The 27,914-nt window shown below is 37.0% G+C and overlaps 4 protein-coding genes across 9 annotated transcripts; 2 read left to right on the top strand and 2 right to left on the bottom strand.

Annotated features, from left to right (window-relative positions):
* Window position 1: 1 nt before the first annotated feature.
* On the bottom strand, window positions 2–6,932 carry LOC110856424 (phosphatidate cytidylyltransferase, photoreceptor-specific). 2 transcript variants are annotated; one of them, XM_022104907.2, is made up of 12 exons: window positions 6,773–6,932; window positions 6,378–6,635; window positions 6,112–6,302; window positions 5,925–6,021; window positions 5,674–5,850; window positions 5,411–5,613; window positions 5,212–5,324; window positions 5,092–5,135; window positions 4,921–5,013; window positions 4,659–4,856; window positions 1,138–1,272; window positions 2–1,062 (listed from the first exon to the last, which is right to left on the bottom strand). In XM_022104907.2, the coding sequence occupies exons 2-12, from the start codon at window positions 6,480–6,482 to the stop codon at window positions 970–972; spliced, it is 1,449 nt and encodes a 482-aa protein (XP_021960599.1). In that variant the 5' UTR covers window positions 6,483–6,635; window positions 6,773–6,932; the 3' UTR covers window positions 2–969. The 2 variants fall into 2 exon arrangements, with proteins under 2 accessions (XP_021960599.1, XP_035712824.1); XM_035856931.1 differs by having other exon boundaries at window positions 6,112–6,299.
* A 68-nt stretch (window positions 6,933–7,000) lies between these two features.
* On the top strand, window positions 7,001–9,473 carry LOC110856170 (mannose-6-phosphate isomerase). Of its 4 annotated transcripts, XM_022104634.2 has the most exons (11): window positions 7,001–7,280; window positions 7,347–7,405; window positions 7,521–7,570; window positions 7,628–7,734; window positions 7,818–8,049; window positions 8,117–8,207; window positions 8,299–8,463; window positions 8,543–8,710; window positions 8,773–8,887; window positions 8,990–9,074; window positions 9,144–9,473. In XM_022104634.2, the coding sequence occupies exons 3-11, from the start codon at window positions 7,529–7,531 to the stop codon at window positions 9,375–9,377; spliced, it is 1,239 nt and encodes a 412-aa protein (XP_021960326.1). In that variant the 5' UTR covers window positions 7,001–7,280; window positions 7,347–7,405; window positions 7,521–7,528; the 3' UTR covers window positions 9,378–9,473. The 4 variants fall into 4 exon arrangements, with proteins under 4 accessions (XP_021960326.1, XP_021960325.1, XP_021960324.1 ...); XM_022104633.2 differs by having other exon boundaries at window positions 7,001–7,405; XM_022104632.2 differs by having other exon boundaries at window positions 7,002–7,280; window positions 7,347–7,570.
* A 119-nt stretch (window positions 9,474–9,592) lies between these two features.
* Window positions 9,593–11,749, top strand: LOC118437674. The gene is made up of 2 exons (XM_035856932.1): window positions 9,593–10,068; window positions 10,135–11,749. Exons 1-2 carry the CDS (start codon window positions 9,875–9,877, stop codon window positions 11,240–11,242), a joined length of 1,302 nt encoding a protein of 433 aa, XP_035712825.1. The 5' UTR covers window positions 9,593–9,874; the 3' UTR covers window positions 11,243–11,749.
* Window positions 11,750–13,887: 2,138 nt separating this feature from the next.
* LOC110856275 (ichor) lies at window positions 13,888–27,647 on the bottom strand. 2 transcript variants are annotated; one of them, XM_035856930.1, is made up of 6 exons: window positions 27,570–27,647; window positions 19,742–20,890; window positions 18,816–19,269; window positions 16,760–17,249; window positions 15,728–15,850; window positions 13,888–15,249 (listed from the first exon to the last, which is right to left on the bottom strand). In XM_035856930.1, the coding sequence occupies exons 2-6, from the start codon at window positions 20,418–20,420 to the stop codon at window positions 15,100–15,102; spliced, it is 1,896 nt and encodes a 631-aa protein (XP_035712823.1). In that variant the 5' UTR covers window positions 20,421–20,890; window positions 27,570–27,647; the 3' UTR covers window positions 13,888–15,099. The 2 variants fall into 2 exon arrangements, with proteins under 2 accessions (XP_035712823.1, XP_021960446.1); XM_022104754.2 differs by having other exon boundaries at window positions 16,844–17,249; window positions 27,570–27,646.
* Window positions 27,648–27,914: the final 267 nt, after the last annotated feature.

Genomic DNA, 27,914 nt, shown 5'->3' with positions numbered 1-27,914 from the left:
CTTGTTTGAAATTTTGTATGTATTCCGTTATTAATTTCTCACACAACAAGACTGACCGTTAGCTCTACGTTACGTTACATTTACACTAAATTTTTATCTCTAGTACTAAATAGTTTCACCCATCTCGACATTTGGGATGTTAGTATTGCATCTCGAAACAACTAAGTCATGTGTTATGTTTGTCGTCTTAAATGCTATTTTGATCGTGATAATACAGCGAATCTAGTTTTATCTACATATTATTTGGATCTATTTACTAGAGAGAAGTGAGGTTTAACAAACTACTACAACAACAAAATTTTAGAGTTGTACAATGCAATACTATAGCGTTAAAAATCAGGGACAAAAAAAAATCCGAACGTCACATTATTAGCGATTGTTAGTAATATATTAGCGAGTTAGACTTATCTTGACCTAATAAGCACAATATGATGACTCTTAATCACAGGATATTTGCACCATCATCCAGCCAGCCGATCGTCACTATTTTAAATTGATTGAGGAAATATTGAGTCAACGCTTTAGAGTTAGCATCTTCTTATTATATAAGTGCGAACAATACAATTTACAATGCATTCAAAACAATAAAGTATCCATACATGTTTAAAAGCACCATCAAAATAATTTGTTTTTCAGGCAAAATAAATTTCACATTTTATGAAAATGTGTTTTAGAAAGTGAAAAAAAACAAGATAATTAAACAATAACACAGGTGTAAGCACAAAGTACATGTACACATAATTTTCCAGTTTGTTTTGAGTAAGGAATGGCCTTACCATCAATTTAGAATACTTCTCATTAATTGACCCGTATACGATAATAACAAAATAAACAATGCGTAACACAAGGAGGGGCAGGAGGGGTCTTCAAAAATAAATAAAATTTAACTAATCTATACTTATTCGGAAACAATACTTTGTTGAAAGAGAGAAAGTTCATGATTTCAGGAGTTTTTTTAGCCAGTTTCTTTTATGACTGGAGCTGAAGTATTCCACGATCTGATAATGAATCTCTTAACGAGTTGTAGAGTTCCAGTTGCTGCTCTGGTTTCAATGCCATCACCTGTAAACCAAGGAAAGAAAGAAGTACTTTGAATGTTCAAATGATATGTAAAGATGTAATAATAGGGAGTCTTACAATCTGTAATATTTTTTGAGGAGATGCGATACGAATGAAACTGGTAATGTACACATTCACAAAAGTAGCCATCAAAATTTGACAATCAAATCGGTCCAAAAATCCTCCATGTCCAGGAATGACATCTCCAAAATCCTTAAAGAAAATTAACCCAAACGATTATTGTTAAATCAAAATTATGAGCTAAACATGGCACAATCTTATTTAAAATTAGCAATTCCATTCAATCGAGTCGCCGTCTAATCTACATGCCTTCCTCAAATTGAACAAACTCGTCTGTAAAATCGAGTTATACATTAAAATCCAAAATAACGTTCAAATGAGAAAAGGTGTAAATAATTTTCCGCAAACTCCCACATCTTCAAGTAGTAAAAGATCTAGATGTAATGACCAATTAAATTCTTCGTTCGAATCCTCACCTTCGCCACAACCAAAAATAGCCAAAAAGCCTAAAGTTATTCAACCCACAACCAATATGGGCGATAGTGACCTAAAAGACTACATTCTAAAAGTAGTCACAGACAGTGAAAATAAGGTCATAACCCGACTACAAAATTTGGAAAAGCTAACAAGTCCTCTGAAAGAAAATATTAACCAACTGAAAATAAGGATCGACAAATTACAGACAGCAGATCGAAAGAAAAATGTTGTTATTAACGGAATAGTAGAGAAAGTCGGTGAGAAATGGTCAGACCGTGAAAAACATATTAAAGAGCTAGCTAAAAAACTGGGACTCGCACAAATCGATTATGATTGTTGCTACCGAATGGGTACTTTTAACCCAGATATGACCAGACCTCGACCCCTCTTGCTTAAAATGGTGAGACAACGCGACGCAGCACAAATCCTGTCTCTTCGCATGAAGCTGAGCGGAACCAATATTTTCATTGATGAAGATCTGGCCCCCGAGGAAAGAAAGGTGCGTTCCCAACTGAGAGAATTTGCGAAAAACATGAAGAAACAGAAACCGGACCTGCTGTTCCGATGTTACAAGAAATCGGTGAAAATCACAACGGAAGGAGCTACAACCTGGTACACATTAAACGCCTCGAATCAAATTGTGGAGGATGGAAAACAAACGACGTGACGATATGGCAGGCCTCTACAATTAACACAACAATCAAGAATCAGTAACTTTAATATAATTTCCTGGAATATAGAAGGTATAAGGTCTAAAAATATCTTATTCTATAATGAATTAATCGAGTTTAACCCAACGATATTCTTCCTTTGTGAAACATGGCACGTTGATGACTATATATTAAACAGTAAAATTACAGATAGATATAAAATTTTCGATATGAAAGCTGTGAAATCAAAAATCAAAGGAAGAGCTTCGATGGGTTACTACATTGGTATAAAAAATAGCACAGTTAATTTTAGTAAAGTTATATGTATGAAGAATGAATATAGCGTCATACAGTTAAACGATAATTTTAGGAAAGTAATTATTATTTTTAGCTATTTACCCCCTAATAGCAACATCGAAATAGAAGAGATATTTCAGGCAGTAGATTCAGCACAGATTTCTTGCATATACATGGGTGATTTTAATTCGAGAACAGGAAATCATACAAGTAAATCCAAGGACAAAGTCACTAATATACGTGGCACCAAGCTTATTAAAATAATACAGGAAAATAATCTTAGTTTACTGAATGGTAACGGAGAGCATGGTACAGACGGAGACTTCACCTTTGTTAATAAGAATGGTTCAAGAGTTGTAGATTTGTGTATCATCTCTCAATCAATAACTGATAAGAAAGAATTCAAGGTTTTGTCCAGCGATCAGTCTTGTCATTTCCCTATCATGTTAAAATTAAATGCAATACCACATTATGAGACTTTCACAAAAATAGTCAAGGTAGAATGGGATGTACACAAAATTGGAAAATTTCAAGACAATTTCGACAACATCCTGGAAAACTGCGATAGTAGCAACATCACAATTGACAAATTTCAACAGGGCATGCTTAAAGGATTAGATTCATGTGAAATGTTGAAGAGAAGACTATTAGGAGTAAAAAACATAACGTATGGACCAAGATGGTTCGATCAAAAATGCTTGTTAGAGAAGAAGCTTTTCAATAGTAGTCTTCGTAATTTCCGAAAAGCTGGGAACGAATTAGAAAAAGACCAATTAAAATTGATTTTCTTACAAAAGAAGAGAACTTATATCAATCTTAAGAAGGCGAAGAAATTACAATTTTTTAATGCAATCCAAAGTTCACTTTCTAACGCTAAAAATTCGTCGGATTTTTGGAAAGCGATTAATTACTATAGGTCAAAGCGGAACTGTAATGGTAATGACAATGATCAAACAATTACTCCTGTAACATTTCATGACCATTTTTCTAAAATTTTCGACACATATGAACAAAATGACACACTACCAAATGACGAACTCAGTATAATTAATGACGATACGGACGGAGCTTTCACATCTGCAGAACTAAACGCAGTTATCAAGAAATTAAGTACTGGAAAAGCGCCCGGACCGGATAGTATCCCAAATGAAGCATGGAAAGGACTTAATGACATGCAAAGACTTATATTACTAGATAGCATAAACTTATTATGGGACAGTCAACAAATCCCGGATGGATGGGCGGATATTATTATCTCACCCATATACAAAAAAGGCGATAAACTTGATCCAAAAAATTATCGACCTATTTCCTTAATAAACACAGGTTTAAAATTGTATACTATGCTTTTGACAAATCGTTTAAATGAGTGGTGTGAGAAACATGAAAAAATATCACAATTTCAGGCTGCAAACAGAAAGGGAATGGGTTGTGAAGATCATATTTTCATGTTAAACTCAATTTTGCAACATATTATCAGGAATAAAAGGGGAAAGGTATATGCATTACTGGTGGACCTTAGTTCAGCTTTTGACCGAGTCAAGCATGATCAGCTCTGGAAAAAGTTAAAATTAGCAGGAATAAGTGACAAAATGCTGAATACTATCAAGAATATTTATGCCAAAGCGAAGGCAAAAGTCCGTACGCGCCACGGAGAAAGCAATTTCTTTCCCTTTAAAAAAGCTGTACTTCAGGGAGAAACGCTCAGTCCAAAATTGTATACTTTGCATACAAATGACCTGTTTGACCTCATGCATAGTAATGTAGAGCTGTCTATTTTAAGAATTGGAACCGCTGAAATTCATTTGCTATGCTATGCGGACGATATCATTTTGTTGGCAACAAACGCCATTCACTTGCAAGAAAAAATAAATATTTTGCGAGATTATTTAATAGGAAATGATATGCAAATTAATCTCTCAAAAACTAATTTCATGATTTTTAGAAATAGCAAGCCTATAATAATACAGATGTACTATTATGCTAATATTTAATATTTAAACTAGGCTTAGCCAGTATCTAAATAGTAATATCTATATATATATATATTTAAATAAATTTATAAAACTTCTTTTATATATGATTGTAAAAGCCGCGGCCACATCAATCGAGCATTAATAAATTTACCTACCTACCTATATAAAATTAGCATACCTTGATTTTAAACGCTCTCTTGAATCCAGATGCGAAAAATCCACCAAACGGTCCAATTACACTGCTAAATACTGACAACGACAGTGAGTGGAGCATAAATGGATAGATGTGAATAATTGGTTTCATGCCAAACACTTTGCACACATTGACTAGAAATGATGGAAGATTATACTCTTGTAATTGAAAGAGGTAAGATGGCTGAAAATAAATGAAACATGTTAGAAATTTAGCAACTATAAATCTGGTATCGCAATTTGCAAACCTCGCATTCAAGACCAAGTGTCATCTGATCCACCGTCTCGTTGTACTCGACTTGACAGACAAAGTATGGGAATTGGCAGAGAAAGTACGAGAACTGCAACAAAGTGTATTCAAATGTTAACTCGGGGACATATTTACAGGATTTGATAACTCAATTGGCCAATTAAATTACCGCAAGCCCAAAAACAACTGTTGACAGTCCGCCTCCAATGAATCCTTAAAATGACATCAAGTTTTAAAATTAAGAATCAAGTTTAATTAGCAATTAGATAAACATTGATAATTGAAGTACCTTCCCAAGTTTTCTTGGGGGACAATTTAATCAGTGGGGTCTTTCCAAAGAAAAATCCAAACATGTACGCCATCACGTCATTGCAAACGATCATCATCACTGGAACAATGAACCTATACAATAGTAATCAGTGTGGTGTCAAAACCAATTGCTTACGATACTTGAGTAACGTGACAGCTACGTATAATAGTTTGGGTACCATATCATTCCTTCAAAGATATTCTGAATGATGAGGTAAGATTGCGCCACGACGATGAGCAGAGCAACATGAGTCCATGCAAAGAGACTGAATTGTCGCATGTAATATTTTTTGACAAGGGATAGCACGAACCAGACGAATCCCACGATATACATGGAAAAGCTTATGAATCGATGGTACGTAATTAACCAACGAAGTGGCTCCTGTGAATGAATCATATCTTTCAGTCCGAAATTCTGCACTTTTAGTTATTTTGCTCATACCGTTCGTCTCACGAAAACGCCAAAGTAGTCGACCATACTCTCTCCGTAAAAAAAGTAATTGGAGGAGATGAGAAAGTACCATGACAGAGAGCGGAACCAGGGCAGATTGTGTACTCGATACACGGAATACCCAATATTAATAATTTCCGCAAAACATTTAACTTGAACCACCAAGGTCTGCATAAATTACAAAATATAGGAAATGCATCAGATACTTGACTAAAATTTTGACATAATTTATGAACACGTACCGTAACCATCAAAGCAAGTGGGCCCAAGTAAATGATGACGCAAAAGAGTCCAATCATTAACCAAGTGAAAATTCCACGAATCACCCAATTCTTCCACCTAACAAAATCGAAATAAAGTATTACTTAAGAAGACTAAATCAAACTGTGCACTTTTTAAGCGGATTTATGTCCATTTTATAAATGCTACCTATCAGACAACCCGTGTAAAGCTGTGGATAGAACTTCCGGGGTTTTATCAGTCCCTTGTGGAATCCCTTTCGACAATTTCTCCAAGTATTTTTCCTCCGGAAGTCTCTCTTCATCAGAATCAGCACTATCGGCAGCAGCAGCCGCAGCAGCAGCAGCTTTCAAAGCGTCTGCATCCCCATCTCCATCCTTCTTTAATTTAAGATGATAAAACATCAATTATTACCGAAACGTTAAAAACAATTTGTCCACTAAATAAATAATAACCTGCTGCTGCGACGACCCACTCGCCTCAGCAACCTCCTCTTCTCCAACCTTTCTTCGCCTTATCGTCGACGAATCGCCATTTTCGGATGTGTCGCCTCGATCCATTTTTAACGACTTCGTTTAATAGAAATTGACTTCCTCTCTATCAACTGAAGATGGAATGGTGGTGATTAAGTTAAGCCCACTGCACTATTAAATGCAAATGAACACACTGGCTTAAATTCTGCATTCACGTATAGTTGGCACACGAAGTAAGTACTAAAAAGAAGGTCACAACAAAGAATAATTAAACATTACACATTATTAAGTAGTTCCTCAAGTATGAGAAGCAGCGTGAGAGTTCTCTACTCTGGAGTTGATTTTAGTAAATAAACTTAATTAATTAACAAACTTACCTCATTAAATACAATTTCGGACAAACCACACCCACTTTTACCCTTGTTTAGCCCAACAGCAATTAAAATCCTGGCAAATTTTCGCGTAAAACATAAACAGCAAACTCACTCCGAGTTTGGAGTTTAGCGAATGTTTACACAGTAGGTGAGATATACACAACAAAAGCTGTGGGGGCCGTACGTAAAGCAGGTCATCAATTTTTAAAGAATTTTGAACCCTACTATTTGGTGTAACGCATGTTTATGCATCATGTTATAATTAACATGAGGAGGATAAGATGCTTGACCTCTTACCCCCACAAATCGATGACATGCTTTTTGCACAGTCCCCTTTGGATCTGTATCCAGCCCGAGTTGTGCGACGTGTATATATTTACTTTCACTCTCGACTTTCACTATTATTTTTGCACTTGAATTGAATCTCAAACTTGGCCAGTGTTTCAAACTTTGTTCAAATAATGACACAAAATTAGGGTTACTTCTTCTCGAGCTAAATCATAATTAATAGGTGCAATTCACTGTAATGACTATTTTGGGTTAACCAAATTGTTTGTATCATAAATTTGTCTGATAGGTGAAATTTGAGATTCAGCTGGAGAAAGTAACACATAGATTACTATTTTACAGAGCAAGGTATAGATTTTTTTATCGCTTCCAGCGGATGGGTTAAATAAAGCACATTTAGTAAAATACTATCAGAAAAAGTTGCACTTATTCCTATTATAAATAATCTAATCTATCAAAAAAGATAAAATCATGGAGCTGCAACCAGCCGTACAACGTTATGATTGGGGAAAGGTATGTATTCATATCTGATTCTGTGTGAGATTCGTATGCAAATTTAAAATCATTTAGGTAGGCAACTCCAGCCTGGTGGCGAAATTCGCTGCTGTAGCGTCACCGGTCACTGCAAATGCTTTCACTATAGATCCGGATGAAAAATATGCCGAACTTTGGATGGGGTTGGTTTGCATACAAAATTAATATTGAATAATCTGTTAACAGAATTATGATAATAAGAATACTATGTATGTTTTTGGAACAGGTCGCACCCGAGTGGTCCAGCCAAAATTAAAGAGTCCGGTGAAGAATTGGCGAAACTTATTCTAGCGGATCCTAGCCTTCTTGGGGAGAAAGTTCGAGAAAAATTTGGAAATGATATTCCCTTCTTGTTTAAGGTGTTATCCGTCCAGAAAGCGTTATCCATCCAGGCTCATCCGGATAAAGAGGGAGCTAAAGTGTTACATTCTGCTCGACCAGATTTGTATAAGGATCCGGTATTTACAAGCATTTTTAATTGTATACAGCTTAAATATTATTTTAAATCTCATGCTCTGTATTTAGAACCACAAACCGGAAATGGCCATTGCATTGACTCCTTTCGAAATGATGTGTGGCTTTAGAAGGATGGAGGACATTGTAAACTTTCTCCAGTGTAATAAATAATGTAAATTATCATTTAGCCAAAATTACACATTTTGGCATGTAACTTATACAATTTATAATGCTATGATTCTTACTTCCAGTGGTACCTGAACTTGCAAGCCTTATCGGAGATGATCTGACCTCTTCATTTTCTGAGAAGAAAGACAAAGAAAATCTCAAAGCAGTTTTTAACAGATTGATGGAAAGCCCTGATGACATTATTGCTGCAAAACTTGACCAACTTCTTAGGAGATTAAATACTTTAAGTATGTGCATGCTTACGTTTCCACTTCCGGTTACATAATCTTCCAATTTTAATTATTTTTTGATGGTAATACTTTTCAGGCGAAGACGAACAAAAAGCAATTGAAGGAGATTTGATAAAACGGTTGGCCAACCAATTTCCTAACGATGTTGGGATCTGGTGCGTATTTTTCTTGCAACATTTTACTCTAGATCCTGGTCAGGCTGTGTTTTTACCTGCAAATGAGCCTCACGCTTACATATTCGGAGGTAATTACTTTCGTATTTTGTAATATTTTTAAAATCGTGCGTATATTATTTGAATATTACAGACTGCATCGAATGTATGGCTTCTTCTGACAATGTCGTCAGGGCTGGGTTGACTCCAAAATTCAAAGACGTCAAGACCCTGTGTTCCATGCTGACGTATGAAACCGGGCGTGACTGGTAAGTTAGAAACCCTGATTGAAATAGGATTGGCTGAGAAACTTCGATTGCAATTTATTTCCTTACTTATTTAATTTAATAATAACCATTTACATAACTAAGGATTATAAATGGGTCACCATTTGCAAATGGGACTGGACTTTTGTACGATCCACCCGTCGAAGAATTTGCAGTGATTCGCTATCAGGTTCTATTGTCATAAAAATTTCTTTCTTTGTACTCTGCTTGATATGACATTTATTATTTATTTTGACAGAGTGATGGAGCCTTTTCTTTGAAGCCTCACTTTGATTCATGCTCAATTCTAATTTGCGTTGAAGGTCAAGGAAAAGCAGTCCCACAGTCGGGCAAGATTGAAGCAGCTCGCGAGCTTTCTCCTGGAACGGTACTTTTTGTCCCGTGCAAATCAGAGCTTTCCGGAATGCAAATCGTCCCAGCGCCTAAAGCAGGACCTATTTTAATATATGAGGCCTTTGCAACTCCTTCATAAGTAATATAAATTGTTCTAAAATGATATTATTTTCGAAGCGATAATCAAAATTAAATGGGACAATAATTAATAAAATGGTGCAGAATTCTAGTAAAATTGTGGTTAGAAAAGATTAAAAATATGTATTTTACACTCACACTTTTCTGAAAATGTATGCCCACATGTCCACATTTCATTCTATTCTTGTTGCTCAATGGATGAATGAATTTGATCAATAGTCCAGCGAGTAAAAGAATCTAATCGAATTACAAACCATTGTATTTCCACCAACAAACAAGTAAGTATTGATCAAACTCCCTGTCAGTCACTGGGTAAGACACGAGTAATTGCTCCTTCTTGTGTCTTGAGTAATAATTTGCCCAAAAAATGTTCAAGTTCTTTATTGATACTTGCGGTTGGCGTCTGCTGACAGAAAAACTTGGTACATAAATTAAACCAATCAGTGTACGTGTAAGGACCTACATCGTTCGTATAGTGTTATTTTCCTATCAAACTAAATGTCTCAGACCAAAGAAGAACAAGTTTCCTCGTTGGAGGACCCAACTCCTCCAAAACCAGGTCCAATTTCTGGTTCAGTCGTTTCAGAACCACGACCCGAACAGGATCCTCCGGAAGCATTTTACTTCACAAAAGAGGGAAGAACGCTGATCCACTCGCAACCTCCGACCGCCTACGCGTGGGGTTATCCTTGGTAATAATTTATTTCATGTATTGTAACAAATGAACCATGAATTTACATAATTATTATTAATTACAGGCCCCCGTGCCCCACCAATTTGGCCAAGAACAAAGTATTTCGTCCGAAGGAGGCCGCCCTTCCAGAAAAAGTGGTGCAAGAAGTCGTCCAGGAGTTTAGGAAGGAATCAAAACCGTTAAGTGTTACAGAAATCGATGGGAAACCGTTAGATCGAAGTATGATTCCTGAAATTGAATTGGCACTGTATTGGGATCGACATCCATTCGAATTTAGACCGACGACGGGATCTCAGGATGATAAAAACTGTAAAAGGTCACAATCTGACCAAAATCTGTCTCAAGTGGGGGGACTGATAGTGAATAATTGTGGTGGTTCGGGTAGCCCGAGATCTTCGAGATGTTCATCGAAAGACAATAATATTGTTCATAATCCGAGAAGATCGTCATCCGCGTGTTGCAGTACGGTGACCAGAAGCTCGAGAGGCTCTGATTCAAAGGGAACACACAATAAGGACCAATTTCATAATAATAATAATAATCATGACGAGACTGTCAAAAAAATCCATAATAATAAAATTCCCCACATTTTGCAAGTCCTGAACACGACGGAAAAACGAAAATTTAACGATATTCAGCCCCCAGGATCTAACCATTTTAATTACAAGCCTCCAAATGTGGTGCGTCAGATAAGTGATCATCATCGTAACCATAATGGCACGCTTAAAAATCAGCAGAACAAATCCATCGGGGTGCAAGTGACCTTGGACGGTGTCATAGCAGAAGCGATGAAATCCACGTATTTGTGTCCACTTCACGGCCAGTATAAACGAGGGGTGGATCGCCGATCGAAAAGTGGCTTTCGAACAGACATGGCCACTGCGGGGAGTGAAAATCCGCATGCCCACTGCTCCCGAGGATTAAGGTCCAGATCGAGGACCAAATTAGTCAAAACGGCGGAATGTCAGACTGATCAGAGTGACGGAGAAAGGGAAAGCAGAAAGTTGGTGAGGTCAAAAACTGCTCCAGCAATGCGAAGAAATATTAATCCGAACATGATTTCGGAACAAAGTGCAAATTTTAGAAATCCTGGACACATTTCGGCCGCTGAAAATAGGAAGTTAAGAAATAAAATTCTTTCGTATTGTTTCACGAAACATTCGATATTTTGAGTGAACATAGACGCCCAGGATTTTTCATGCAAATTTCATATTTGTGTGTAAAAATATCCATGAATTTAGAGACAAATATGCAACGTGAACAATTTTGCTATAAAAACGTAAATCTGTGCACAATCATTAATTCGTCATCATAAACTTGGCAATCAGCAATAATTATGTACTTTTGAAATCAGCAATGCATTTATTAAATAGATAACACAAAATAATAACAAGAAGTATTTAACTGACAAAATAAATTCGCCCGTAACGGTCATCATCATTGATAAACAAGAACAAGAAACAATAAAAATTGAGAACTCTGATAAAGTTATTTAACTAAAAAACAAAACAATCCGTTAATGACAAAATTCTTCAACTAAGAACAATTATAACAGAATATAAGCAACTTACAGGATGTCGATGGAAGATTCAAAATTCAACTAACAATTTGATTGACCATGTAAAAGTGACAAGACAAAGGTCTAAATCTAATATTTAAACTATATAAACTTATCTTTGGGTGAGATCAACTACATTTACATAGTTATGTCATTTCATTTCATTCATTATCGTTTTTCAAAAGTGTCGTTAATTATGTCAAGTCCAGTCCAAGTACTTATAAATCGTCTCACGCGTGTCCAGAGAGTCCAGATTTTATGTACTTAAATTGATTCATCACTTGATCAAGGAGTCTTCACGTCGTCCAATAGGAGAAATTCATTAAAAGTCCAACAATAGCGTCATTATAGAAAATTTCAGGTTAAATTTCCAATTGTTGAACTTCAAGTCAAAGCCAAACGCCTGATTTTTTCAATCCAAGTAATTCGTGTCCAGAATGTCCAGATTCTAAATATGTACTTAAATTGATAGTAGTCTTCATGTCGTCTAAAAGAATTACAAATCCAATAGCAGTGCTACTGCTATCATTGAAAATGTCAGGTTAACGCATAAAAATCAAAATCGCAGTGTTGAACTTCAAGTCAAAGTCATTGCCAACTGCGTGACATTGCCATTTTTCAAGAACCGCACAGCACTAAATCTCACCGTGGTATTGGATTCGCTGGGGTGATTGTTGGTTGGTGGCATTATATTACTTCTTATCAGTATAAATAATATATGCTGTGGCGTTAATATAGAAAGTCATGATGATCATAATGACTTCGACGACGACCAAGAAGGGATGAGTTCAGTCAGTGAGTGAGTGAGTAGTACGTATTTAGTAATAATAATGGGCTTGAAGAGCCTCAGAACATGTAGACCACATCCAAATAACTTTCTCTGCCCTACTGTCCTACCTTTTCGAAACTTGAATATCCATCTCTGCCTCGTGTGATGCGGTTTGGTTACTTTTTTAACGTGGTGGTAGTACTGGTGGCAATGAAATGAATGGGTCTTCTTCTACCCACTGAATATTCTTATACCCAAGCTGTATTTTGCTTTGATTTTCTAAAGAACAAAACATTCTGCATAGTCTCATGCATCTTGCAGAAAAAAGAAGAAGCGAATCTTGTGAGAAGAGAATTTGAATTCAAAGTCATTTGTAAAATACAAATTGTGAGCTATGTACAACTCACACGTAGAACATGGGAAAAAACTGAAATGTGTTGTGTATGCTATGCATTTTGAAAAAAATACCTATCTTGAAGTGAAATAAGTCGCATACATAAATGAATAGTATAGTTTTGCCTAGAATTAGAAATTGTGCATAGGATATTTATATGGGTCGTCGTACATCTCGTTGAAGCAAGTAAGCAACAAACCAGATTTGATGTGAAAAAAGACGCAGAGACCGAATCAAAAGTCATGAGTTCGTCCCATTTAAGACAAAAAAATCCAAGATCACGACAAGGCTGCGGGGGACGCTGATTTTGGATGGACAGTGCAAAACAATGCTGAATTATGTACTTACTTCCCTTAATTCGAAACTGCCAGGCTAACATTTCAAAGTCAATGTCATCAGGTCAAATTTGCCGAGAGAAGGTATTGTATTAGTCTGTAATTAGGTCAATTTGTCATTTTAAGCAAACCTGTCTGCTGTCCGTCGTTGGCAAGTCAATCATCATTTAATTTGCGAGATTACTTTTGATTTTCAATTTACTGTGCCTTCTTTTACTCGCCATCATCATCAAAACCGCAAAACTAGCTGGTCTACCTACTTATTTGCAAGGATAATCTACTGGTTTACTGCTACAAATGTCCATCAATAAGCAATCATAAATTAGTAAATATGTATGCGTGAGATTTATGGCTTTCTGTAAACAATTATTTGACAACGTGAATGATAGCGATGACTTTCTTATACTAATTAATATTTAATAATATAAGCTGCAAATGTATGTATGTATGTATTTGTAAGTAATGAATAAAAAATAGTTTGTCGGTGGATTGGATTATATAGTAATTATTATGTATGTATAGTTCAGTAAATGTGTAAACTGTTAAAAATCTGGTAGAGTCACATCACATATATACTCCGTTTGGTAATAACTTCTTACCGGATTGGTATTATATTTAGTAGTTTGTTCCTGAGTGGTAAATTTTTCAGCACCACACAGTAACGCCCGCTATTACCAAGTCGTACATGTACTTCCGGTCAGTAATGATTTACTACCAGATTTCTAAGATGTAAAATATGTACAAAACTGTGGTATCAAGTATTGTCGTCCAGCAGAGTTTCCAGTCCAAAACTGAATTTAATACATATTTAAATTGCTTTGTAATTAAACGACAGAGTACAACAACAAATAAGAAACAAAGAAAACAGGGAAATTGTATAACGATATACATAAATAACATTTTCGATTTAGACAGGTTCAAGTTTAAAATAAATTACTAATTTTAAGTAGCCTAATTTGCCGTAAATTGTACAATCACACATAAGACGACAACGTTTCTTCATAGAATGTAGACAATTTTTATATAAAAACGGTACAACAATAAATAGGTACGATTGACAATATCGACAAGAATTAAACTGTTTTTTGAGGTACTGAATAGTTCACTTTTTTCGCCATCGATAACTACTTATCGGTCCGATTGTCGTCGCATGTTCATCAACTATTTTTTTTACAAAACACTTCAACAGAATGAATCAAGTACTATTTTAAGCTTCATAATTTACGGAATATTTAAAACTTAAATATGAAATTTTACAGGTTTTCTTTCTCTCTAAAGGGAAGATTAATTAATTCAAGAATGGTATGCAACATTGAGAAGATTATTTAAGTACTAAAAGAGGACAGAATTTTGGTTAAAGTATAAAAATATTTATCTAGTTCTTTTTTACTCGATTATCACTTTTCAGAAATTAGTTATTATTTGAAAATTATGTAATGAAACGGACAGAAATTATGGAAAATATGGGAAATATGTTTCCTAAATATATATATTTCTGACTAATAATTCTACTGTTACATATCTACTTATCGTGTTAAAGAAGGAGACTGAAGGCATGGAGGGATTCAACTAAAATATCCTGAGATGTGAGACTTATCATTATTTAAGAGTTCATGGGGATGAATAATCGATTGTTACCAGCATATGTAAGTATTTAAAATATACAAAATCTGGAGACGGACTGCGCTATAAATTTATCTACTTAATTAATTAATTAACCAATTATTCGGTCACAACAATAAGTAAAATACTAAATAATAGTATATCCACCCGTCTCTTAACACGCAAAACTTTAACAAAACTCAACGGAATGAATAATGAGACAAGATATGCATTTTCTACATACATTTTCTACTTCTGAGATAGAGGAAATAACAAAAAGGAAGCGGTTTTAAGGTGTATAAATAGTTATGATTGGATGGTTAATTAAAAAAATCGGGTTCGTTTAGATTTTGTTTTTACATTAAAATTACTTAGTCCCTCGTAATCCGTTTATGAATTTGGACGTGTTTGAGTAGGTGCGCCTTTTGTCTAAACGCCTTTCCGCAGACTTCACATTTGAAGGGCTTCTCGCCTGTGTGGGTCCTCAAGTGGACCTTGATATTCGATTTGTTGAGAAATCCCTGCAAGAAATGGGGGCAAGAAAAAATGGTCTGAGTTTTTCGAGTTTTCTAAATATATCGACTTCGTGGCGAACAAATGACCAATTCCGAAAAATGTTATCAAGAGCTTAAATATTTCCAGTTTTCTAAATATTTTTATGGACTTCGTAACGATTTTCCAATAGAAATTACAAGTGGAAATTTCAACAAAAATGAGACACTCGAAAAAAATGGCTAGCTGAATATTGGGTTCGATTAGGATTACTTCAATTATGCAGAGGAAACAATATGCTCATATTCCGGAATACCGGAAATTTTGTAGCGCTTTGCAGTGGCCGCGGAAGCGTGGGGACAGAGGGGCAATGTCCCCACAATTATTCATGTCCCAATCATTTGTCCATCTTATATAAACCCCTCCCTCACCTATCCTACAGTGATATGTCCCCACATGTCCCCACACCTTCCGCGGCCACTGGCTTAAAGTACTTGAAATCCTTACCCGATTACAAATTCCACATCGATGAATTGGCTTCTCCTTTCCGAGCGGGTCCAGCTCGATCGTATGCGCCGAGCTGGGCAGCTTGGACGACTTTCTCTTGGTCTTGATCCCCATTTTAGATTGCTTTTTGGAAAATGGTACAGACAAGTTGAACCAAGGGAAGGGAGGTCGGCGACGGTCATAGAAAGGGAAATAAGACAGAAAAATCGCGACCTTTAGCGAAATGTTTTTCCACTCCTACTCACTCGTCGTATACAAAATTCTTAAGTTGGATTTCAAAGCTCTCAAAAGCGTAAAAGAGGTCAGTTTCACAAGAACACAGAGTTGGGACAGGAAGGAGAAGATAGCACATGCAAAATCAGTCTGGTTTATAATTTCGTATGTTATGCGGCGTCAATAATAAAACTCCGGTGGGTTAGTTGGTCCTGTTATGATCAGTTTTTTTTCGGGTGCAAGTAGATAACCACTTGCGATAAGAAATAACGGCAAAAAAGTGTTTTTTAGGTATTTTGACCTGCAAGAAATTCGAGGCACAAGAAACTGCAAAAAAGTGCAAAAAATGTAGCAACTTCATAGGCGCATTGCTAGATGGCATATATTTCTTGCAGTTTTTTGCACCTCGCGTTTCTCGCAGGGCAAAATAACTGCAAGAAAGTGATTTCTTACAGGTAAATATTTTGACCTGCAAGAATTGCAAGGCGCAAGAAACTAGGTCCCGCTGCTCATACTTCATACGCGCGCGTGGCTGGATGGCGCACATTTCTTGCACTTTCTCCCAGTTTCTGGCGCCTCGCATTTCTTGCGTGGCTTGCTTTCCCGTGCAAAAAAATATAGCAAACCCGCAAAAAAACGAAACGCTGGTTATTATGACATGTTTAAAACGGGTGGTTATCCTTTTGTATTTATATGTTAACATTGTCTTTAATCCAACTTTGGCCAAAACCCATCGGAGTTTTTAAGCGATATTAATCCGAATAAATAAATCTGTTTGTTTATACGAATAAGAAGAAAAGTTAGAGGCAAGGAAAGTACCTCTCTGCGCCATGAGTGATGAGGTTGATTGTGAGCGTGAGAAGACCAAGGTGGCCCAATGTGGGAGGAGGTGGCATAACTTACCTGGTTCCCGAGCCCGTTGTGGGACGAGTGGTGGTGGTGGTCGTACGAGTTGGGTCCGAACTGTGAGATAAAGTTATTCGACCCGTCGTGGTACGAACCCCCACTCGACGTCGGACTGCTGCCCTTGTTGTTCGAGGACAATTTGTATTGCTTCCGGTACTTGGAGCTCCCATTGCTCATCATGGTGGAGGTGACGACTGGGGGTGAAACGTGCGTGGTGTGGGGGCGTTGCGTGACCTCGCCCGTGATGGGGTCGATGTAGGTGGGAGATCCGGGATGATCCAATGTGTAAGGATCCACTTTGAGGCCGTAGTGATGATGCGTGGTGGACTCGGGCATTTGTGAGGGGGACGTATTCGGACCCCCGGAGATTCGCAGCAGCTGACCAGGAATTGGTTGTTGTAATCTGAAATGGAAACTCAAATAGATTTCATAGACTCGAGACCTTGTTTCCACTGGATTAACGTGTAGATTTAGGTGTTTATTATGGTATCGGGGGTATTTTCAGGGGCCGCGGAAGTGGGGGAGACAAAGGGACAATGTCCCCGCGGTTGTTCGATGTCCCCTTCATTTGCACATGTTATACAAACACTTCCCTCCCCTATCCTACAATGTTAATGTCCCCACGGCTTCCGCAGCCACTGTGTATGTATTTCTACGCAAAATTTACATCTTTTTATGCATACAAACTGACATCCCTTTTGCAAAAAATTGGCAACACCTGGTGTAAAAAACTGTCTGGGGATTCTTGAGTTAAATGCGACTAATTTTGACTAATGGATATCGAGCAATGTTAATGTCCCCACATGTCCCCACGGCTTCCGCGACCACTGTATATGCATTTCTATGCAAATTTCCAATCGTCATTCACATTACATCCTTTTCTGCATACAAAATTCTGCATCCCTTTTGCAAAAAAATTGCAAGAACTAGTACAAAAAAATTGTCTGGGGAAAAATGCAACTAATTTTGCCTAGTTGAGTAATGCATTGCGTTTCTTTATAATTTTTAGGTATTCATTTTAGGCATGAAATTGACTGGCTAATTGTCTAATTATAAAATGAGGAATTCAATTATTCAAAACAAACAAATCGAGTTTGAATTGGAATCAAAGTTTCTAACTGAATAAAGAATAATACACTTTTCAATTAAAGTAGGCCATGGACTGTTTATTTATACATATTCACCAAAGAAGACGGTGAGAGTTGTTGGTGCTCGAATTAAAACGCTAGGTATTTCTGGGGCTTCTTTGGCATGAAATAATATTTTTAATTGTACATTTTTTTAAATAAATGGCCAGCCAGCCAGGTAACTAACTAGCTTTCTCTTTATGTACAACTGGTCATAATGTTTCTCCGTTCTGATTGTCTACACGGAATGAATGGTGGTTTGAAACAAAGTATGTGCGATTTTTTATGACTCGTTTTCAACTGCGGTGAGTGTATTGAATAATGCGTAATAATAATATGCTGCACGAGTCATAATAAAATTGGGTTTGTCCACCGACCGACAAAGGTTAAGACTGGACAAGAATTAGGAGGAAGTGTATGGATTGATAGTTTCAAAATAATTAATTAACAATGGAGGTCTCTCAGCGGTTGCTCTCAGATTTTGAGCAAATTGGTGTCAATCGAAGGCAAATTTAATTAGTGTGAAATTTGCGAAAGACACGATCTCCCAATGGGCACGTTTGGCAGAAATACTTGCACCCGAAGAGGAGAAAACGCGTAGTAAATTTGGTAAGTGTAAAATTTGTCGACCTTAAGGCGCGTTTTCTCCTCTTCGGATGCAAGTATTTCTGCCAAACGTGCCCATTGGGAGATCGTGTCTTTTGCAAATTTCGTACTACTTAAATTTGTCATCGATTGAGACCAATTTGCCAAAATCGGAGAGCAACCGCTGCGAGACCTCCCTTGTTAGAATATAGGCAAAGGGAAAGTTAAACATGTAAATGAACAGAGGCTGGTGTAACCTTGATTGAAGTATCGACGTGGAATGATTATTATTGTGAAACTCCTGTTTCATGTCGGGATGATGGTGATGATAAATATTGTTTCCGCCCGACCCCCCCGAAAAACTGTCCGCTTCCAGTAGCGTCTGCAACGTGGAACTGTTTCCGTCCAGGAAGGCATGGTCCGCCGCGGATGTGTGGATCGTGGCGTCTTGATCTAGTAAAATTCCCGTCGTTTGTCCCCGTCCCCCGGGACCTGGCCCATTTCCGGGAACATTCGTCCCACCCATCTGCGGCTGTCCGGGCGTTTGTTGACATGCACTCTCAATCCAGGCGTCCAATTCGGTCCAGGGGTCAATTGTGGATGAGGTGACGCCATTCGGGTCTAATTCTATGCCTAAATTGGGCACGGTCGAGTCTGCGATAGCGTTTCCGATTAAGGCAGCAATATCGTCGATGTCCGAATTTAAGAGATCTGTAAGAATAAAATTAGGGACACGTGGATTTTTAAATGTGGTCATTAACAGGGTTTCGTTTCTTGCGGGTTTGCTACATATTTTGCAAGAAATGCAAGAAATGCGAGGTGCAAGAAATATGCGCCATCCAGCCACGCGCCGTATGAAGTATTTACAGCGGTGGGGCGTAGTTTCTGCACTTTCTTGCATTTCTCCCAGGTCAAAATATTCACCTGCAAGAAATCACTTTCTCCCCGTTATTTCTTGCATTCCATATTTCGTTTCATGCGTGTTTGCTACATTTATTGCACTACAAGGAAAGAAATGCGAGGTGCATGAAATTGCAAAAATGTGCAAAAAAATATGTATAGCGGTTTCTTGCATCTTGTATTTCTACCACTTTCTTCCCGTTATTTCTTGCAAACGGTTAAGTACTCGCACTCGAAATACTAGTCACGCTATGTAATCAAAATTTTCTCAAAATGCACTTACAATCAGCCAACTCCGACTTAATATTGGGCGTGATCACCGGCGTCGTTGAGCTGGACACCGCATCGAACAAGGAACTCGGCGAACCTCCGACCGAAGAAGATGAAAAGTTTCCCGTCGGCGAACTGACGATACTGCTGCCCCCCGTGGAACCCCCGCTCCCACCGTGTCTCAAATTATTGGGGGCATTATTCCCCCCGGAGGAGTGGGAATGGTTGTTGTGGGCGTGGATGTTACTATTATTATTATTACTACTACTATTATTAGCACTTCTTCCTCCTGTCGACGACTGGCTGGGTGAGGAGCCCGTCGCCGTGGTGGAGCCCATTTGTGGGAGGCGGGGGTCATTGTGCAGGGTGAGTTGCACCGTGGGGTTGGCATACTCGAAGGGGGGCAAGGGTTTAAGTTCCGCAAAACTGTCGCTGCTTTGAACTATCAGAAGTGCGTCTAGCTCCACGCCGTGTCCGGAGGATGGGGGGGACGTCCCACTTTTACAGGACAGACTCGTGCTCCCCCCTGAGCTGGGGGTGGGTGGAAGGATGAGATTGTCTTCCGAGAAGGTGGACGTGGTTGTAGAAATTAGCTCTTGACCGCCAAACGACCCCGTCCCCCAGGCCGGCCCACCCAGAGGGCATCCCGACAAGAGCAAAGGATCTGCCAGATTTGATTCATTTAATTTCATAGTCAATCAACGTCCTGGCAGAGTTGGAGGGATGATTCTGGTCGTTAGTGGAGAAGGGCAGGCATTATTTTGTTCCCAGTTTTTCGAAAAATGAACTAAATTTTGAATTGATTCTTTTGCGACGCCATGCATTACATGCACGGAAGCACCCACCACCACCGTTCTTCGTGGTCCAGGTCGAATTCTTTGGCGTCACTCACACTTTTCGAACTAATTAATTTTTTAAAAACTGGATTTTTAAAATTTCAATTTAGATTCAAGGGAGTATAACTGACACTAATCCTTTTTTCGAGTTCTCATCTCTACCACGAGTAGTTCGGTGGGACAAATTTACATCAATTTCCATGTGGGATTACGTTCCATAAGAAGCATTCATCGTATTTATTTAGCAGTTTTAAGATTGATTACGTTGATGAATACGTGACGTGATGTGATTCATGTTTACGTCGAGTCGAAAGAAGAAGATCCTCCTGCAAAGCAAAATTAGAATTTGGAGATAGATAAAATTCCCGTTATGTTGGATAATTGCGTTGCGTTGCATAGCCACCAGAGAGTAAAAGTTATTGTTGTACATGTGTACTTTCAGTAATATTAGTGTATGTATGGCCTAAAATTAAAGGCTGCAGGAATTCCCATCCTCCTTCTTCGTCAACAAGGCAAGAATTAAGTAGTTCCGTGTCCTATTTTCAGTTTCCTTTAAATCTTCCCAAGTACACGGACAGTGGTCAACTTTATGTACATGATTTCTGTCTATGCAGTCTAAAATGTTGTCCATTTACATACTTTTCTTCAGAAATAGTTACGGAGAAGAGTTAGTTTGCGACCTTTATTTATCCATTTCCTAATAATAATGTCACCCATATTCATGATGGGTCGTTCCTTGCATCTTATTTACTACGAGTACTGTTGTATGGTCGCATTGTTCTCGTTATGAATGCCAAATGTGGGACAGGGTTGGGTTCCAGGGTAGAAATGCAGGTCAATTTATAAGTAAGGAAGGAACGAAGGAGTCAAAAAGGGCGGACAATAAGGATTTCATTGTCTAATCGTGGCATGAAATGGAGCAAAATATGCGCACATAGATCCCGATCCTATCTTAATAAATGTCTCACAGGACTTCGATAAGACGACGCGGACTCAATGATGGTGGAAAAATGTATGTAAAATTCTATAAATACATGGACCTGGAGTACAGTACACAAAATTAGAGCAAATATGTATGTACAAGAATTTTAAACATTTCAACCCAGAATTTAAGCCAAGTGCAGCAAATCAGACACTCGGATTTAAGCAGAGAGGATCTAACCGTCTCAAGAAAACGGATGGAAAAATGTAGTAGGCTGAAGACAAGGACGTCTGATACTCGTAACGGGATTCATTTTTCTTCTTGACGGTGCTGGCTGATCATAATATTGCGTACAACTGAACTACAATAGCATTATTATCATGAGACTGTAGTGTACCTATATTTCTATAGGTTTTTATGATTATTATTCCAATTTGCACAATACAGAGAGTTCCCCCGTGTTATGAAAACGTCAAAGTAATAATTGAGCTCTAAAAATCCTGAAATTTTTATCATTTCTACTTCTTCGTCGAAAGGTTTTTAAGTCGTGTAACTCATAAAACTTTTTATTATTACGGTCCGATACCTGATTTGCATTAAAAATAAATAAATATGCAGCTCGTAGATATGTACAAAATTCGAGATTACACGAAAAAATGGCAGAAATATATCTGCAATTTTTTGATGTGCTAAAAAACTGTACTTTACTTTTCAAATAAAAGTGTTCGTATACCTGATTAACTCGTTCATAGATATGTACAAAATTTGAAATCTATATATATGAAAAAATGATCGAAACATACATATTTATACTTTCGACTTTTTGATGTGCTAAAAAAATTGTATTTTTCATAAAAAAGTGTATGCATTCCTGATTTGCATTATTAAAAAAATGTGCAGTTCGTATATACATACAAAGTTCGAAATCTACACGAAAAAATGACCAAAACATACATACAAATTTATACCTCCAACTTTTTAACGTGCTAAAAAAACTGTATTTTTTCCCTATAAAACCTTGTCGGCAGTATAATCTCATCACCCGCCCTCTTTTCTCACCCTGTCCCTTTTGTTTACTCCACTTAACTATTGATGGAACGAGGACGACGCTGCAATGCAACACGGCCAACAAGAAAAAAAGTGCAGGATGGATGCAATGTTTTTCTTCGTCGACCAACAAACAAAGTCTACCCCATCATTTAAAGCGATTTTATTAGAGAAGACGATAAGTGGTTTGTGATGATGATACGCGAAGCTACGGTTAAGGTTAAAGGTGTTCCCCAGCCGTAATAACTTTTAAAAAAGTAAAACGGGATCAACTCAACTCTTGTAAACTGTGAATTACACGGTTGTAAAATAAACGTTAGCACTGTTTACGGCTGAGATTATATTGTTGCATTGAAGTTTGTATACCTGCTGCTGAGGGAAAAATGAGTTCAAAAACAAGTCCATGATTCGTTTAATTGGGTTGATAATCATCATCATCATCGTTTTCCAATAATGTACCAAAAAGTATGGATGGATGGATGCTCTGGTTTTGCCACCTAATTCGCCAAAACTGAAGCTCGACAAAGTGCACCAAACTAATTAATGAAACGCCTAAACCCGTCATAAATATCGTCAGTTTATGGTATTTATAGTTTGTGTATGCAAACAGTGCCCGCGGAAGGGTGCGGACAGAGGGACAATGTACGCCTAAACCCATCATATTATCATTACTGTATTTATAGTTTATACAGTGGCCGCGGAAGCGTCGGAGGGACAAGTCCCCACGGTTATTCGATGTCCGCATCATCTCCCCATCTTATACAAACCCCTCCCTCCCCTATCCTACAATAACAATGTCCCCAGATGTCCCCACGCCTTCCGCGGCCACTGTATGTGCATTAATTTTTGCGAGTAGGATATATAGCATAACAAAAATGCGTTATGAGCCAGATGAGGACACGGATGTTTTGTCTCTCAACAAAGTAAACGGAACTGCAGACACAATTATTTATTAAAGCAGGACTGCTGCTTGTATTGCATTCCGTTATTAGCATAACCTACCTTAATTACTTTAATGCACACTTTATTTACGTAAACCTAACTGTATAAAATTGTCAGAATTTATTTAGAAACTTTATTAAAATAGTGCATCGTCACAAAACTCATTTTCTTGAAAGAGTTTAAAAGCAAATGTGCATTTTTTTGCGATGCAAAAACGTTCGTGATTTGACAAGCGAGCCGTGTGCATGCATTCACCTGAATAAAATTGCAATTGCAAAGACGTGGTTTGCGTTAATAACGTGAAGATCAAGATCAAGGTGACAGGCGTGTTGAAGTTAAAAGGAACGGGAATCTGTACGTATTTAGCTGATTTGATTCACGTGGGAGTAATTATAATGCGAAATTGAGATTTGAGGGGGAAAAGTGTGCTAATTTTTGTGATAGGTAGATATTTTCGCATTTTTAAAATTTTTAACGAAAATTTTTGAGAATGCTGAGATTTGACTTAATTTGTACCCAAAATTTGAATTACTGTGTGGATCATAATTTGACGTGATATAAGATTTTAAAGGGAAAAGTGTGCTAATTTTCATCACAGTTTTTGTATTTTTAAATTTTTTGACGAAATTTTTGAGAATGCTGATTTGAGGGTTCAATTTATGCCCAAAATTCGTATTAAAATTTGACGTGACAAAAGATTTGAGAAGGAAAAGTGTGCTAATTTTTTATCATGATGATTTTTGGATTTTTTAAAATTATTTAATGAAATTTTAGAAAATGCTGATTCAAATAATTTGACGCGACCCTAAATGAAGTCATATTTTCCAGGATTTTTATTATTTGCATATTCTGTAGTACAACTAATCCCGCATTGAATTCTGTACACCTGACAATTTGTACCCCAATCTGCATTGTGGGTTAAGGTGAAGGAGATTTATTTACTTATTGTGAACCTTTCAATCCTGTCTCTTTGCTCTTTATCTTTTACTTGAAAACTTACTCTGCTGCTGCTCTGGTGACCTGGTCATTATTACAAGCATTTTCATAATATGGATGGATGGAGAATAAGAAAGAGGGCAAGTTAATATTCACATGGAATGGATTATGATGATGAGCAGGGCACCACAACAATTAGGTCAACGGGGTCCGTGAGCAGGTAATGAAATTCAGGTAGGGTAGACCAACGTATGCATGTATGCATTATTGAGCCCTGACCTCGTCAAGAAAAAAAGGGTCCGTCCCTTCTTCTCGTATAACTATTGACACGGAAGTAATATTTGTTTGTTATGGTGCATGTATGCTTGAAAAACAATGATTTTCTGCCTGTGAGATTTCATCTTTTGTGGAAAAAAAGGATTGAAAATGTCATCTTCGAGAGAGCGATTTCCGTTTAAGGATTAATATTTAAAATATTTAAACCATATTTTTTTCGTGTTTAATAAAATGTAAAACATATTTCGCGTACACAAATTTCGAAAACTTAAAATACAATTTTCAAAATACACAAATTTCGAAAAATAATAATAAAATCCATGTGTAAAATCCATGAACGTGCTTTTCATCCTGGCTTAATTATACGCTGGCATATTTTTTTAATCAAATATTTCGCGTACACAAAATTTCGAAAAAAAATACGAAAAACCCATGTGTATCTCTTATATGAACGTGCTTTTCAGTCTGGTTTTTAACTCTACACGATGACAGTTTTGTTTGTTAGACAATTTTTTTTTGTGCTCAGTCAGTTTAAGTCGACCAGGTCAATTCACTTTTGTTTCGGGCATGTAGTCGTCGTCATTGATGATGATGCTGATTCGCGCATTTCTGCTTCTGTATAGTCAAGGTAGTGCAAAAAATAATAAAGCACTGCATGGCTTAAGTAGAGATGAGGATGCATGTTATTCGTTATATTGCCTTATCCCAAATCGGATATATAAGCATCTATCTAGCGGTATCATCATCCCTCCTCATTGCCATCATTCGCAGTTACCAAGTGGTGGAATCAAAGCAATGTTAAAAAGTAGGCCAATGTGCTAGTTGGCTGGTTTGAGTTTTGTTTCATACCTGTCTTGTTGGGTTGGGTGTAGACCAAACTACATCAATCTCATCTCATGAGATGAGACTATCCCAGCACAAGCTAATACCACCTACAGCACCACGTCTTACTTAAAAAAAGTAACGTCTAATTTGGCTAATCCGTCTTCACAATCAAGAAGAAGAAGAAATGCAGATGAAACGAAGGTAGAAGTGCTCCACTAACTAAACAAGACTCACACTCTAATGACCAACAATGCCAAACAATGAAAGGCGAGATGAGACGAATCTCACTCAAATACAATGATTGCATGCAGTTTAAGATCATCTTCTCGGATCAAGCAAATTTATTTACTTACTTGCCCTTTATTTCAACCCTTTTTTTACTTTACGTTTTGTATGTATTTAGTTTGTTTCTTCTTTTTTCGTGAAAAGAATCTGAACAGCAGAAACGGCACACGTTTTCTTCTTCGTGGATCACGGTCTGGTAAGATTATACGTATGGATGCAAAGTAGAGTTGCGAAAAGTGCCAAAGTGTGCATGGGGCAAAATTTGCGGGGATGTCTTTGTTTTGCGAATTGTCGTTGATTATTATTATGCTTGGCTTAAAATAAAATGTATGTTAATAAGTAAGTATTTTTTTTTGTTTTTGGATCTCATTAATGTGCATAATAATAACGGAGGGAAGGAAGGACGTACTTAATAAGTGGAGAGAACACAGATTTGGAGTATACTTACTTAGATACACAGACGGATAGGCCTGCATGTACAAATGTGGAGGCTGTCATGTTCATAGTTATTAAGATTGCAATACTCAAAATGCTTAAAAAGTTCCAGTCACCCTCCAGTCGCTGTATATTACTTGGCGAACGTAGTCTAGATACAGTGACTGGAGGGTGACTGGAACTTTTTAAGCATTTTGAGCTGCAGGTCTATCCGTGTGGGCTAACTTATAACATAATAGACCTGGTGCGCTTGGGAGAGAATGACAGGACAGTAGCCGAATGAATTTGTGGCTTTGGACATATGCAAATTTTCGTTTCGATTAAGACCCATGCAAAAAAAAAGATGGGACGAAAGGCGACACAATTTGCAAAAATTTGATGTCAATTAAATAATAATTTTCGAAGATAGAAACGAAAGGTGACCCAAAATGGGATTTAATTTAATTTTTAAAATTTAATGTGAATTTGACCAATTGAATAATATTATTGAACATGATTTGGTAAATAATGAATTATTTTATTAGTTAATTAAACAGTCTATTAACGTATTTACTGTGCAGCTTGATTGTCTTGCATTAAAAGCTTTCCTGTGAAAATAAGTGCATGTAACCGAGTACAAAACTTTAAAGTCTCAATATTCGCACATTAAAAATATATGTAATTCTCTACTACTACTGTCATTAATAGCTAATTTGCGCTTCATTGATACAATTGGTACTAAAATCCGGTGTGGAACTTGATATGCGTCATTACTTTGGCAGGATTGGTAATAAAAACTGAATTGTGCACGCTTTATTTGTGATTTTTTTTCAGAGTAAAGTGGACAACTATTTTTGTCGCAAGTATGAAAAGGTGCATATATTTTGTTTTCATAAGTACGGGTTGTGTAAATTTAAGCTGCACAAAAATATGTATATGTTTTTTTAAATATAAGCACTTTAAAGACCTGCGTACCCAAATAAAACGTTAACTATTTTCAAAAAGTTGAATTAAATACCATTTGAACTAAAAAAGCGATATCTTTAAAAATACACACATTTTAAATAGATGAGTTTTGGGTGAAAATCTTCACCTGAACGACCTTTTTAATCCTTCTGTCCTGGACAAAATTCGGAAATACACCGACTTATTCCATAAAACGCCATCCTAAACCACTTGGAAGTTGGAGTCCCATTTCTTACACGAGTTTCATACATACACAAATATCTATAAATAGTTGGAACTATTTTTCATATGCATTTTAAAAACCAAAATCTCAGAATAACCAACTTATTCTTGGAATACCTTCAATATTTGGAGTACAAAAACAAATAAAAAATAATTCTAGATTTACTCACCAACTAAAAGATCCATTTAACAAAAAAAATCCAAATCCAAGTAGTCAAACAGAATGAAGAAGAAGATTTCCAAAAAATTCTTTGCCGTAGAAAAAAAGTGTATCACATACGAAATAAAACTTTATGTAGCGTCTTAATTTTTTTTGAAGAGGTTTTTTTGAAGAATAAAAATAAAATACAATCACAGTCACTCGACGCTTATTTAATTATTTTCCAAAATTAATTCAATCACACCCACAAAAAAACAATACCGCCCACTTTAATTAATTAACTCTCCAGTTTGTCTAAACCTACTCGAGCACTATGTTTAAGTGTTAAAAGTGTCCCATGCACTTCCAGAGATCA

This window comes from Folsomia candida, unplaced genomic scaffold (assembly GCF_002217175.1).
Source record: "Folsomia candida strain VU population unplaced genomic scaffold, ASM221717v1 Fcan01_Sc015, whole genome shotgun sequence".
Taxonomy (NCBI): Eukaryota; Metazoa; Arthropoda; class Collembola; order Entomobryomorpha; family Isotomidae; genus Folsomia; species Folsomia candida.
Note: the sequence above shows the minus strand (reverse complement) of the source record. Positions and strands in the feature narration are given on the sequence as shown.